Raw genomic sequence first — 13,559 nt, 5'->3', positions numbered from 1 at the left:
GCCCGCCTGCAGCACCTGCGGGGTGGACGCTGCTGTACTAATGGTAAAAATTGCAACTGCCATTTGAGATCAACTGTAAAAGGTGCAAGATCACTGAGTTTTAAAGATCACCCTGAATATATTGAAACTGAGAAGAAATACCAGCGGCTCCAGTTTTCTACGTTGTTTTATTCCGCACTAGACGCTCCTCTCCGCTACAGCCCGGATATCATGATTCCTATTTTATCCCAATGGAGCATTTAATCGGGAGAAAAAGTATCCTATCACCAAAGTCAGCTCATACCCTGTCTGTATACTAAATTTCATCTAAATCAGTACATTAGTCTCAGCATATGACGGACAAACATCCAAACAAACAAACTTTCACATATATAATATAAGTGTGATTTTTTAAGTAGAACGAATTGATGAATCTTAATTCAATCAAAGTTTACCGGTTTCCGAATTGACAGTAACAACAAAAACGAGACCACTTAGAGGCCCCTTTCCTTTTCCTTACCCTTCCTAGTTCATCCCCTCTTTCCAGTCGTCAATCCATACCATAGCCTTTATCCTAGAGCGAGTATTGCTGCCACAGAGACCTACCATCAGGCGAACCACCAGCTCAGTTGCCCGCTATGACCTGTCCAAAGATCATAGCGGGCCATAAAAAACACCGGTTATACACCTGAAAAATGTATGCACCTGTATGAAGAAGCCGGTGCTGGTCGCCAGGTTGTTGTCCCGCAGGTACTGCTGGAACTTGGCGTTCAGGTCCGCGGAGACGGCCACGTCGGTGAACATGCGGTGCAGCTTGTTCGTGAACTCGTAGCCGCAGGCCGCCTTCAGTCTGTTTATCATCGCCTCCTCCTGTTCCCATCAATGAAACGTCTATACTCTGTGGTGGTCATCATCATCATCATCGTCATCAGACCGTATATGTTCCCAATGCTGGGACACAGGCCTCCTATGAGGGTTCAGGCCATAATCCACCACGCTGGCCAAGTGCGGGTTGGCAGATGTCACATGTCGTCGAACTTTTGACTCTCGGACATGCCGGTTTCCTCACGATGTTTTCCTTCACCGTTTCGATCAGTGGTGACGTTATTCACATGTGCAGATAAATTGAAAAATTACATGCTCGCCCGGTCTCGAACCTCGACTTAACGATTCAGAAGTTCGAGGTTCTCACCACTGAGCCACTATTGCTTTTTGATACTCTGGTCAGAAGTCAAGAACTAAGATGATACTCTGGTCAGAAGTCAAGAACTAAGATAAGGAGAAATTTTCGAAGAAAAAATTCGAATCACGAGGCGGGATTCGAACCCGCGTCTTTTTGCCAAACCGTAGCAACGCCTAGTGTCTCGGACACCCGTGAGCCCACCCCAGCAATCGAATCTCTTCTATTCTCTTAGTTACATGTGCATAAGTCCCACTAGCTAGTTACTACTACTACTAGCTAGCATTTGTAGCCTAAACTACCAAATATTAACGTGCATTCATATTTTTCCACAAAACATCGGTAATCCTCGAAGAATATACCAATCTCCCAAAAAAACCGGTTATGTCCAGAAAACCGGTTATGTCAAAAACAAAACCGGTTATGTTCAAAAAAATCGGTTATGTCCAAAAAACCGGTATTTACAAAAAAACGCACTCTAATAAATAACGTGTTTATTTTAACACGTTTACAAGTATCATCTCGTGCACACGGCCGGCTGCCGAGCCCACCTGCTCCATGCTGGCGGACAGCTGGTGTATGAGGCGGCGCGCCAGGGCGCGCGCGTAGTGCTTCTGGAACACGTCCTTGTCGTCGATGTACTTGAACACGACGATGGCCGCCGCCAGCCGCTCGTCCGCGTCGCGCTCCGAGCCGCCGCCGCTGCGCCGCCGCAGCAGCGCGTCGCAGTAGCGCGACAGCAGCTCCGGCGCGCGCGCGCACGCCTCGCCCTCCGCGCGCGCGTTCACCACTTCCGAGCACGCCTGGGGGGGGGGATGAGAGAGAAAATACGCTAACCTCGGAGCACGTCTAATGGTAAGCGCTACCACCGCCCATGAACATTGGGAGAGGCGTAAGGTCGATTGCAGACCTTACGCCTCTACATTCTACAAATAGATTGCCAGCTTCAAGAAAGAATTGCCGAGAGGAATGAAAGAAATAACTGGGAAGGATAAGGAAAAGGATATTGGCCTCCGACTCCCCCACTCACCGAACGAAACACAGCTGTATGCTATTTCACGCTGGTTTTCTGTGGAGGTGTGGTACTTCCCGGGTGTGAGCTGGCCCAATTCATGCATTAAGCACAGTGACACAATAGTGAGGTTTCCATTGACCATTAGTTTTGTATCTAAGTGAGGAGCACACCTGAGGGGAAGGTAGATGACTAGATGTGTTAAGATGGGTGCGAGAGAGAGAGAGAGAGAGAGCAATGTATACTTGTGTCCACTGATCATTAATAGGGAATCTGAGTTGCTTCAATGTGCTTAGACTCTCATATCACTGGGTGGATGTCCATTTTATACTTAGTTAAATTTAGTAAAGCGCTTCTCTTGTTACAAAAACTGTTTGAATATTTAATCATAACCGGTATAAAAGTATTTTCTCTCTATGGGCCATCCATACCTGACGTCACACGAAATTTTTTTTTCCTAATACTTGTCACAGACTGTCACAATTGAGTAACCCCCCCTCCTCCCTTTGCCCCTTATCACACTATGTGACATTTCAGTGATACACAGAGGTGGTTTTAATCAAATTAAATTATGGTGACAATGTATTTTCATTCGAAAACGTATTTCCGTTCTATCAATTACAATTATATCTACACTAATATTCTAAAGAGGAAACTTTTGCATTTCTGTATGTTTGCTACGTTGGCACGCAAAATGCGCTGGATCGATTTCAAAAAATTCCTTCACCATACGATAGCTGCGACTTCCCCGAGTGACATAAGCCATATATGTGCAGCCGGGGCGGACGGCTGGTCTAAAACAAACAAACACACAAACCTTATCCAGCGCCCCCACAAACGCCTGCGCACCGCCGAACACCTCAGCGAATAGCTTCTTGTACTTGCTGTGCAGTGACAGCATCGAATGGACGAAGTGCGTGTGCGCCTGCGAATGCAATACGTGTTCAATGAGTTGTGTCATGAGAAAAATAACAGTTTTTAACCGACTTCAAAACAAGGGGGAGGCGTTGTTTATTTTAAAGCTGGTGCTTCCCGTGTTGTCACATTAAAATTTGGTCTAGTCCTGACAATTGGCATTTGGTATGTATTTTTAACAAAAATTTTAAATCGGGTTTAATCGGGAAGCACCTGCTTATAAAAAAAGACTATTTTCTCTTTTTTTTAAGTCGGCTGATAATACAAATAGAAAGATTTATGAAAAGCTGTCTTACAGCTACAAAGGCCGCGTTCCATCCAAATAATGTTTCGTATTGGTTGTGATGGTTCTTAGTCATCTCAATAGATGGCGTGGGGTGCCCCTTAGGCACATGAAACCGAAAGAGTAGAAGAAATTCGATTACTGTGGCAGGATCACGGGTGGCCGAGAGGCTAGGCGTTGCTACGGTTATGCAAGAAACGCGGGTTCGAATCTTTTTTTCGTGATCCTCGTGATCGAATTTTTTCTATTCTTTCAAAATTTCTTATTTAACGTGTTTATATAATCCGACGAGGAGCTCTTAGCTTAAGCTCAAGTTACGAATAAGTTATACTTACGTCGTCCTTACTATGTTCCGATGCGAGTAAGGCCAGGCCCTCCCTCGCGGCCTGCGCGTGCGCCGCCTCTATGAGCGGCCTGAGCGCGTTCTGACCGAGCGGCTTGAGGAGAGCGTACATGCGTTTTAAATCTTCGCGACGCTGAAATAAACAATATAATATGACTATTACACGATTCACAATCGGTTTTTTTATTGCACTTTTTTTTTCAAATTTAACAAATTATTATTCATCCGATATGTAGTCACCGTAAAATCGCAAATAACGTTAATAAAATTCTTCCAATATTTACAAACATTTTGATGTTATAAAAACTAATATTGATTATAAAATGTATGCCATAACATCAATAAACAACAGCTGACTGACTGACTCAGACTGCATTACATCGTACCACTCGCAAATTTCTTTGAACCGATATACATCATCGTTGCCCAACACACCCCAAGCTGGCCCAACCCACCCCAAGCTGTCCCAGCGCACTCCAAGCTGGCCCAACCCGCCCTAAACCGGCCCAACCCACTCCAAGCTGGCTCAACCCACCCCAAGCTGTCCCAACCCACCCCAAGCTGGCCCAGCCCACTCCAAGATGGCCAAACCCGCCCTAAACCAGCCCAACCCGCCCTAAACTGGCCCAACCCAATCTAACCTGGCCCATCACACCCCAAGTTGGCCCAAACCGCCCTAAGCTTGCCTTACCCTTCCAAGCTAGCCCAATGCACTCCAAACTGGCCCAACTCGGCCACCACTGGCCCAGGTCCTCCCAACTCACCTCCCCGGCCTTCGGCGAGTCCTCGCAGGCCTCCTTCAGCAGCCTCTCGACCTCCGCGTGCAGCGCCGGCAGGTGCGCCGCCACGCACGCCTGCTCGTAGCAAGCGCGCACCGCCTCCGACGACGACGAGTGTAAATACTTGTTGCCCAGTGTTATCTCGCGTTCCAGACCTGGCGGGGGATGGGCAAAACCGTAAGCTTAACATATATCTATCTATCTTTACTTATTATATACAGATAACGTGTTTGTTTGAACGCGTTTATCTCAGGAATTACCGCAATATTCTTTGCTAAATAAGGTGTTTCAAGTAAAACGCATTTTTAACACGCTTTTATTTAATTCACCTGTATCTTTAATTCACTTGTATCTTTAATTCAACTGTATTTTTAATTCACTTGTATCTTTAATTCACCTTTATCTTTAATTCACCTGTATCTTTAATTCACCTGTATCTTTATAACCGACACCATTAGGTTCGATTTTGACCGAATACAAACGGACAGATTGAATTCAAACTTTGTGTACTTATCAAGGATCGGTGACAGTAGAATTATTTCAGGAGTTTATCTTATTATCCTGATGAATGGGCAGGATTAAACAATTTCCTTACGTATATTCTGTATTCAAGAGCAAGTTTGTTTTATTCGCGTTTTTATTTACCATTTTGCTGTAGTGGAAAATTATTATACATTTTTGCATAAAATGGTGGAAGTGATGTGCAGTACCAAACCCATATAGAAAATCAGCATGAAACAGTAGCATGCTACTGTGTTTTACCCCTTTTCTTTTCTACCCACTTCCCAGTCCATTCCTACTTTCCATCCGTCAATCCTTTCCTTATCCCTGACCTCTTAAAAGCGGCCAGCATTTGCTGAGGCACTGTCTGCAAAATTTCACGGACGGTGGTGATCGCTGACCATTAGGCGAACCACCAACTCAGTTGACCGCTATGACATCAAAGAAAAAAAAAAACATCTCACTCTCTCTCTCTCTCTCTCTCTCTCTCATTAGGAATTCCACTCACCATCCAGCACGTACTTCATGAAGTGCGACACGTCGCCCGAGTTGAGCAGCTCCGCGGCGCGGCGCGAGTGGTGCGCCGCGGCGGCCGACAGGAACGGCTCCACCACCAGCTGCTGGTAGAGCGAGAGGGGCGTGCGCACGCGGAACGACTGAAAGGGACGGACGATGTTTGCGTACAAACGACTGTCTGTGGGGTTCTGAGGGGGAGGAAAGCAAGGGGGAGGTTCGCAATTCGACTGTATTTTTTTTTCGGACCTCGGGATCGGAAATTAAAAATATATATACTGAAATTTCTTAATAAAGCCCGAACTCTAAATATGGAGCACCGCAGGCGCCTTCATTTTGCGTCTCTCCTTTTTGGTGTTGTTAAGACAGAATCGCCTCACTATCTGTTTGTAAAGCTTGCTTGGAGGAGTGAGCAAAACACCCAATACAACACCAGAGAGGCTGCACAAAAACTCCTTGTTCCGAAACACCACTCTGCTTGTTTTAGAGGAAGCTTTAAATATAACGCCACTAAATGCTGGAACAATTTGCCACCACCGTTGCGTAACCTACGAACGGTTCACAGTTTTAAAAATAATTTTAAACACTTATTATTGGCTCAGCAAATCCAGATTTAGTGGTAGTTTAAGATTTTATATAATTTTATAACATAATTTTATTATTTATTTTCTAATGTGTAAGAATATAAATGAATTATTATTATGTGTATCTCTCCATAATACTCGGGTACCTCCAGAAGGAAAGCACCCGGTCTTTTGGAAGGCTTACGTGGGGACACAGATCCAACACGCAGAGGCCCTTTAGAGAATTTAATGTGTTATGGGACACCAGCCGCAGCCTGCCCATGACTGCACTATAGAGATACAGCCCTGGGCAATCCGCGGCCGATGTAGGACTATTGCGAAAAAAAATGGTATGGAAAAAACTGGGCTATGGAAAGGGGGTGTTCGATGGATTGGTAGGTTGGGTCTATGGGAAACTATGGGCGTCTGCCTTTTCAACTTCGAAACATTGAAAAATAGTGGCAGACGGTGACTTGCCAGTTCGGTCGATGGGCTCCCAAAAAAGTTACCTAAAATGGCAACAAGGGGGCAACACCAGCTGACTGGCTAGGGGTGTAGAGAGGTGCGGCACCGGTTTCACCATCGCGGGCCCGCAGGCCCGGATTGGGTTTCCCCGCTATTACGCCATTAGACACTTCCACCCCCGAGCATATAGCTCTTGCATCTCCACTCTGGACGGCCAATTAAGGCAAGCCAGAGGTGGGGGATCCTGAACCTCGTCATTGTTCACTCCGAACTGCCACCGAGACAGTCCGGAGGTGAGGACAGGGACCTCCCCCGGGAGAACTAAGGACCGCGGGGGCGCTACTCCCCGTCACCTCGCCACAAGGTGCCCTGCGGGTTTATTATTATTATTTTATTTTTTATTTTTATTTTTTTTATTTAATGTATACTTAGCAATATTATTAACTTATATCATTATTTATTTCTTAGCCCTTTATTTCAATTAAAATGTGATCGCTTTAGTAAGTTCATTATGTCTTTTTTTTTTATTTGTTTATTTTTTTTTTCTGTTACCCATTGCGTCGCCACTCGAAACCTTAACTCATAAAGGGGACACTGAAAAACAGCGCTGCCAATGTTCTCAACATTGCAGCATAGGCTGAGTTGTCTCCTTTTTGTTGGGGTCATTATGACACACTCCTCATTTCTGATGCTGGTATTTTTCGTTTGTTTAATTCTATATTTACGTTGTGTAATTGTATCTATTTCTTATTTGTATAATTTCTATCATTGGTGTGTTGTGCTGTCCCTGACAAATAAATGTTTCTTTCTTTCTTTCTTTCTTTAAATTACTTCGCTTGTGGTTTTTGAAAATAAAAATATAACTGTACTATACCAAAAACAACAGTGTTAACGATAACTAACACAGGCTTTAATTTGTAGAAATACAAATATAATTGTAGTAATTTAACAGATTAACGACAACCTTCAAACTAAAACAACTTGAGAATGAACATGACAATCGGGTCAGATTCATCTAGCTATCTGTCCGTCCGTTTCTCAAAGGCCCGCACCTTGCCCGCACAGGGCCGGCAACACACTCCCGCTGCTCCTAATGCCAGTCCTTATGGGCGGCGAACATCATTTACCATCAGATGAACCACCTGCTCGTTTACCTGCTTAGCAATAAAAAATAAAAAAAAAACAAAAAATAAAAAATAAAAAAAAAATGAAAAAAAAATAGAAACCTGCACATCGACGGTGCTGAGTATGGCGGTGCGCAGCGCGTCGGCGGCGGGCGGGTCGGGCGCGGCGTCGCGCGCCGCGCTCAGCGCGCCCACCACGCGCGCCGTCAGCGCGCCGGCGAGCGGCCGCACCAGCACGCGCTCCCATATCACCAGCCCGAGCTCGCCGACCTGCGGACATGGGGGGGGGGATCAAATACAAATCATAAAAAATTTACAATAAAAAAAAAACAAAAAAATCTCAAAAAAATTCCAAAAAATCAAACAAAAGTGCTACATAAGTTTCGAGGGAGACAAAAACCTCAAAAGATACAAAATAGAACTATATGACTTGTGCGGAGAGGAAAATCCACAAAAAAGTGGTTCATTACCACTGCGGGTTGAAACAATACAAAAAAGTAACGAAAAAAGTGGTAACTGAGCTACAGGGAGAAAAACACGAAAAAAATACAAAAAAAAAAACGCTATCTGATCAGCAGACGATGGAAAAAAGGCAGAAAAAGCAAAAAAAAAAAATACTTACAGCGTTTAGGAATTAAAATTTTAATATAAAAAAACACAAAGCGTCATCACATATGGGCTGATGATGATGAGATCTAATCACATATTACCTCCAATTGTCTCGAATCGTGTTCCGGACAACTCACTGTTGCCGCCGAGCCGTATATTATTTCAGCGTCAGACACCTGAAATAAAAACAATGCCATTTTTAACCAACTTTCTTCAAAGGAGGATGTACTCATATCGACTGGACTTTTTGTGTATGTACACTATTTTTTTTTTTTAATGTCTAAGTCGGCAATGGAGCTGGTGGGTCGGTGATGGTAAGTGCTTCCACCGCCCATGAACATTTGGAGAGGCGTAAGGTCAATTGCAGACCTTTCGCCTCTACAAATGGATTGCCGACTTTAATTGGGAGGGGATTAGGAAAGGATTGATGAGAGGAATAAAGGAAAGGACTGGGAAGGGTAAGCAAAAGGATATGGGCCTCCGGCTCCCCCACTCACCGTACGAAACACAATAGCAAGCTATTATTTCACGCCGGTTTTGTGTGGGGGTGTGGTACTTCCCCGGTGCGAGCTGGCCCAATTCGTGCCGAAGCGTGCTCGACTCCCACAATAAAACACATATACACCCCATTTTACATAAGTTATATATCATATAAAGAGATATTATTATTATTTTCCAAGTCGGTCAAAACGTGTAGAGAAACACTCACCTTTTGCCTCTTGACATGCTGTAGGTTCAGATATGAATATAGGCTATTTAAATACGCTACACCTTGACTGTACTCCCGCCACGCGGCGACGTATCTGAAAATATAAAAAAAAAGAATAATTTTACCATTATACAACTCAACTATATCCGCCCGGCTTCGCTCGTAGTATATATATGACAAGAATCATGTACATATGAAATAGTGAAAGGATTTTCGAAATCGCTCTGGTAGTTAACGAGATAAATGCGACAAACAAACAAGCAAAAATTAAGGCGTCCCCTAGTGGGGCAGTATGAAAACTTTTTAGCTTCACAGCGATAAGTAAATGAAGCCTCGCGTCCCCCAGCGGGGTACGGGGCAGGAGATATACATCTGTTTCACCGATCGACTTTCTTTATCGACAAGTAGGCGATCAAACTTCTGTGTCCCGCCAGACCGAGACATCTCTCTTAAGCCACCGAGCATCGAATCCAAGACCCCTCGGTTGTAACCTCACGCGTTAACCGCTGCGCCAAGGAGACGGTCAAGAATAACAGATATGATAGATACCTGGTGAGTAGACCATCATTATAATCACTGCTATCTAAGGTAGATGATCCCTTCACCCTCTGCAGTAGTCCGGAAACGTGTTCCTCTAGGAATTTTCTGGAAATAACGTTAAGGAATGATTAAGCAGACCACAAGATCGAGATATGAGTGATATTTATAACATACTGTATTTCCATTTTTACCATCCTACTAATCTTATCCAGTAGGATTAGTAGGATTACTATCCTACTAACCCTACTAGTCCTACTAATATTATAAATACGAAAGTTTTTCATTTATAATATTAGTAGGATAGTAGGATAGGATAGGACTAGTAGGATTAGCTTAGTCCTTCTAAATTTCAACCTCACCTCGTCTCGTCATACAATTTGTCAGCCAATGGTTCGGGGTGCGCCACACACAGCGCGTAAACGTCCGAAAAACGCGTGTTCCATACGGCGCGTTCGACCGCCTGCAGTGCCACTACGCCTGCCACCTGAAAATTATACACAGCTCGTAAGAATAGCATCATCGAAACGCCATATTGTGACGTCATAGCTAATAATTCAAACCAATTAATAAAAGAAGTAAAGGAAAAGCTATGAACTAATTTTTTTTTTATGCCACTGTCGGCAATGGCTGCTGGTTGGTCGCCTGATGGTACCACCGCCCATGAACATATGGAGAAGCGTTAGGTCGATTGCAGACCTTACGCCTCTACAGACGGCTTTACATTGGAAAGGGATTAAGAAAGGATTGACGATAGGAATAAAAAGGAAAAAACTGGGATGGGTAAGGAAAAGGAAATTAGATGGAAAATCGAGTGAAATAAAATAATATATGTCACATCATGCTAATGGAAATCTCTAGGTCGGTTTTAGTATCACGCTGATCGTTGGTGCTGACAAACGAAACATATGAAACTCTATGCAGGGCACATGCAGATACCTATGCGTTATTCTTAAATGCTTCCGAGGTTCCTATACTAAAACCAGCAATAACATAGATATGATAAATTCTCTTTATAAAATTGTTTCAGGAGTTTAGCTATAACACAAATGTGTCTATTGTACCTATGGATATGATATTAATTGAGATTGACCAAGTCTTAGATGATTATTTTCTTAAGAAAAAATGACACCTATATTGTAGGGACAAGGAGGTACCACTCCAGTTTGAAAATGGGACGAAATGACAACAGTAGCCTATCAAATACAAAAAAAAACCCTCAAATGGTCGAAAAACAACAGTTATTGAGATAAAATTACAAAGAAAAAGTACAGTTGTTATGGGAATTGCATTTGGGAACGTCAGTTAGCAACAGTGAGTACGCCACTTACAGTTTCCTTCAGCTTAGCCCAGGTCTCCTGGAAGTTAACATAGCGTGGCTTCAGTGACATCATTGGATGACGTATTCATGTACCTGAAAATGGCAGAAATGGTAGGATAATCAAAGTATGATAATTTTATAACTTGACACACTTTTATTAGCTTCATTGGTATGTTTGTCGGTTTGTATGTAACACACATTAAACAGAGAGATTAAATTTAAATGTTGTACACTTAACAAGGATCAGTGACAATACAATAATTTCATGTTCTCATCCTGAATCAAATCGCCAGCTCTCAATAATTTCCCAACACACTCAACAACACATACTCTGTGTAAGAGCAAGTGAGACAAACGATTTGATTCAAACTTAATGCTAGACTCAACTTACTTGTGAAATAAAGTGAGTTTTTTAGTATTAATTCTACAAATAAAATCAATTTTTTTACATACTTATTGTCAATATGTGGAGAATATGAGGAACACTAGACAATTACTTAAAACATTAAGCAAATGAGTTACTAATATTGTAAATGCGAAAACAACTTTGTATTTCTTCATATCTTAGATCAATGAAACAATTAAGATGAAATTTGGTAAAATTCTGTATATATATATATATATTTAATTTGCAAGTTTAGGTCTATCTTTTCAATTGATATAAATCAGAACCTATCTATAATTGTCACATTTATTTACTTATTTCTGTGGGTTACATAGTTTGAGATGTTTCATATATAACTCGTCTTCAAAACTTTTAAGGAGAATGATGCGCAAAATAAATGAACACTGCATTAATTCGTCGTAAATATCCTTTGTTAGTTAAAAATAGTCTGAGCCTTGTTATCACGAAACAAAAACAAACTTCATACTTCTTAATCCTTATTGGAAAAATTACGTTCGCGTTTTTGTTATAACCTTAAATTTTTGAATAGGGTAGAGTTAATTGTTGTCAGCCGTATCAGATTTGTTATTTAAACAATATAATGGGAATGCTATTGGGATATATTGAGGGTGATCTCCAAATTATTGGCACAGTGACAACGACGTTACACAAATTACTCAGCAAAAAATACGCCATAAACGAAAAAATCGCGACTAAGATTTGTGATTTCACTCACCTATAATAATATTTAAATAAGATCTCCTTCGAACTATACAAAATTATATTCTATTAACTCATAAACAATCACTAGCGCACTACAATAAAATCATCAATTCGTAATCCGTAAATGTTTGATTGCAGGCAAATCTGTTTGACATTTGCTTTTTTAATTGTCAGGGCAAATAAAATGTCTGCGTGGATTCTTTAGTTTTGGGTACAATTTTGCCAAAGGTAACTTTAAAAAAGGCAAAAAAATTATATATAGGTAATATTATGATGAAGATGTTTTAACTTATATAGATTTTCGTCTAGTCAAAAATTTAACTTGTAAACACTGATAATTATGGTTCCCTTTTAATGTATTCTGAGTAATATATTTTTTTAATCCATCGACTTAAAAAAGGAGAAAGTTGTTTATTAACTGATACCTTAGAAAAATGGACTGAGTGAACTGATTTTGACGAGATCTATTAAAGCTGATGCCTCCTGGACTTCCAGCTATATAAATTTTGTAATTTTGTCTAGTTTAGATGATGATGATACTACTTAGAATTTCGTACAATGACCACTAGGCGATATCAACAGCCTATATATTGTTGCTCCTGCGTAAAAATAATGAGATCCGTTCGCTCGGGACGTGTGACCATGTGGACGGGACGCATTATAGTTGTATCTGAGATAGTGTCATGCCTGCGTTTCGTATGAAATTCTTCGTATGTAGCGACCGTAATTTAATATTACTATATTTGTAACTAAATAGTAATTCCACACAAATTTGACATAATATTATCATGCACCGAGCTACAGTTAGACCTTTATGTAAACTTTTCTATACTGTTTTATTAGATAATATTTTAATCTTTTAACATTTACATACTTCACACACGAGTTTCTTATGAGTATTATGAACATTAATTAAAAGGGATTGCTTAGGTTTGGATAGATACAAATAAATAAAATGAAAAAAAAAAAAAACTAAAACACTTTATTTGTCAAAATAAAATAAACGTATTTACAGCATTTCTTCTTCTTACATACTAAATAACTTATAAAATAATTAATTACAAACATTCGAGATTAATTACATAACTGGAATTTGATATTAGATTAGATTAGCCATTAATTATAATTCAAAAAATTGTGCCTGACAAAAAAAAAGTATAATTTATTTAAAAAATATATATAATTTGTTGTATTTCTAAGCGTAAACTTTAAACATAATTTTGTACAGATAATATACTAAATATATAACAAAAATATAAAACAGACCCGTGATCATGTAGTGTGCAATTCGTAATCTGTAAGCAAATAACAAAACATTTCTTTAATAATTATTGATTATTCAATATAAAATGATTAGAGAATTGTATTATGTATCAGCAGCATATTTTCTAATTGCAAAAAAAAAAAATTGACGACGCTGTAACAATTTTTTTTTTCACATACATTTTCCCGCCTTAGATATGTTACTTATCTATGGAGTAATAAACAAAGCGCTCCGAAGGTTTTACTTATACAATATAATATCATTGGTTGCCTTTTTTTGTTTATGTCATCGACTATGAAAATAATGAACTGTAATGGAGTGTGGCAGCGTGTAGTAAGCAAGTGTTTTTTATTT

At 40.7% G+C, this 13,559-nt stretch overlaps 1 protein-coding gene across 1 annotated transcript in view; it reads right to left on the bottom strand.

The window, feature by feature from the left end:
• LOC119838098 (cullin-2) overlaps positions 1 to 12,093 on the bottom strand; it is a 16,522-nt gene extending 4,429 nt beyond the window's left edge. Inside the window, exons 1-14 of the mRNA XM_038363910.1 lie at positions 11,955 to 12,093; positions 10,844 to 10,926; positions 9,875 to 9,999; positions 9,525 to 9,620; positions 8,976 to 9,069; positions 8,368 to 8,442; positions 7,760 to 7,927; positions 5,501 to 5,648; positions 4,477 to 4,646; positions 3,705 to 3,845; positions 2,989 to 3,096; positions 1,711 to 1,962; positions 685 to 849; positions 7 to 15 (exon numbers count right to left, since the gene is read on the bottom strand). Of these exons, the coding sequence (XP_038219838.1) occupies positions 7 to 15; positions 685 to 849; positions 1,711 to 1,962; positions 2,989 to 3,096; positions 3,705 to 3,845; positions 4,477 to 4,646; positions 5,501 to 5,648; positions 7,760 to 7,927; positions 8,368 to 8,442; positions 8,976 to 9,069; positions 9,525 to 9,620; positions 9,875 to 9,999; positions 10,844 to 10,906 (1,614 nt within the window). The 5' untranslated portion in view covers positions 10,907 to 10,926; positions 11,955 to 12,093. The remainder of the gene's footprint in view (positions 1 to 6; positions 16 to 684; positions 850 to 1,710; positions 1,963 to 2,988; positions 3,097 to 3,704; positions 3,846 to 4,476; positions 4,647 to 5,500; positions 5,649 to 7,759; positions 7,928 to 8,367; positions 8,443 to 8,975; positions 9,070 to 9,524; positions 9,621 to 9,874; positions 10,000 to 10,843; positions 10,927 to 11,954) is intronic.
• Positions 12,094 to 13,559: the final 1,466 nt, after the last annotated feature.

Source organism: Zerene cesonia, unplaced genomic scaffold (genome assembly GCF_012273895.1).
Source record: "Zerene cesonia ecotype Mississippi unplaced genomic scaffold, Zerene_cesonia_1.1 Zces_u001, whole genome shotgun sequence".
Taxonomy (NCBI): domain Eukaryota; kingdom Metazoa; phylum Arthropoda; class Insecta; order Lepidoptera; family Pieridae; genus Zerene; species Zerene cesonia.
This window is presented reverse-complemented; position numbering and strand designations above follow the sequence as displayed.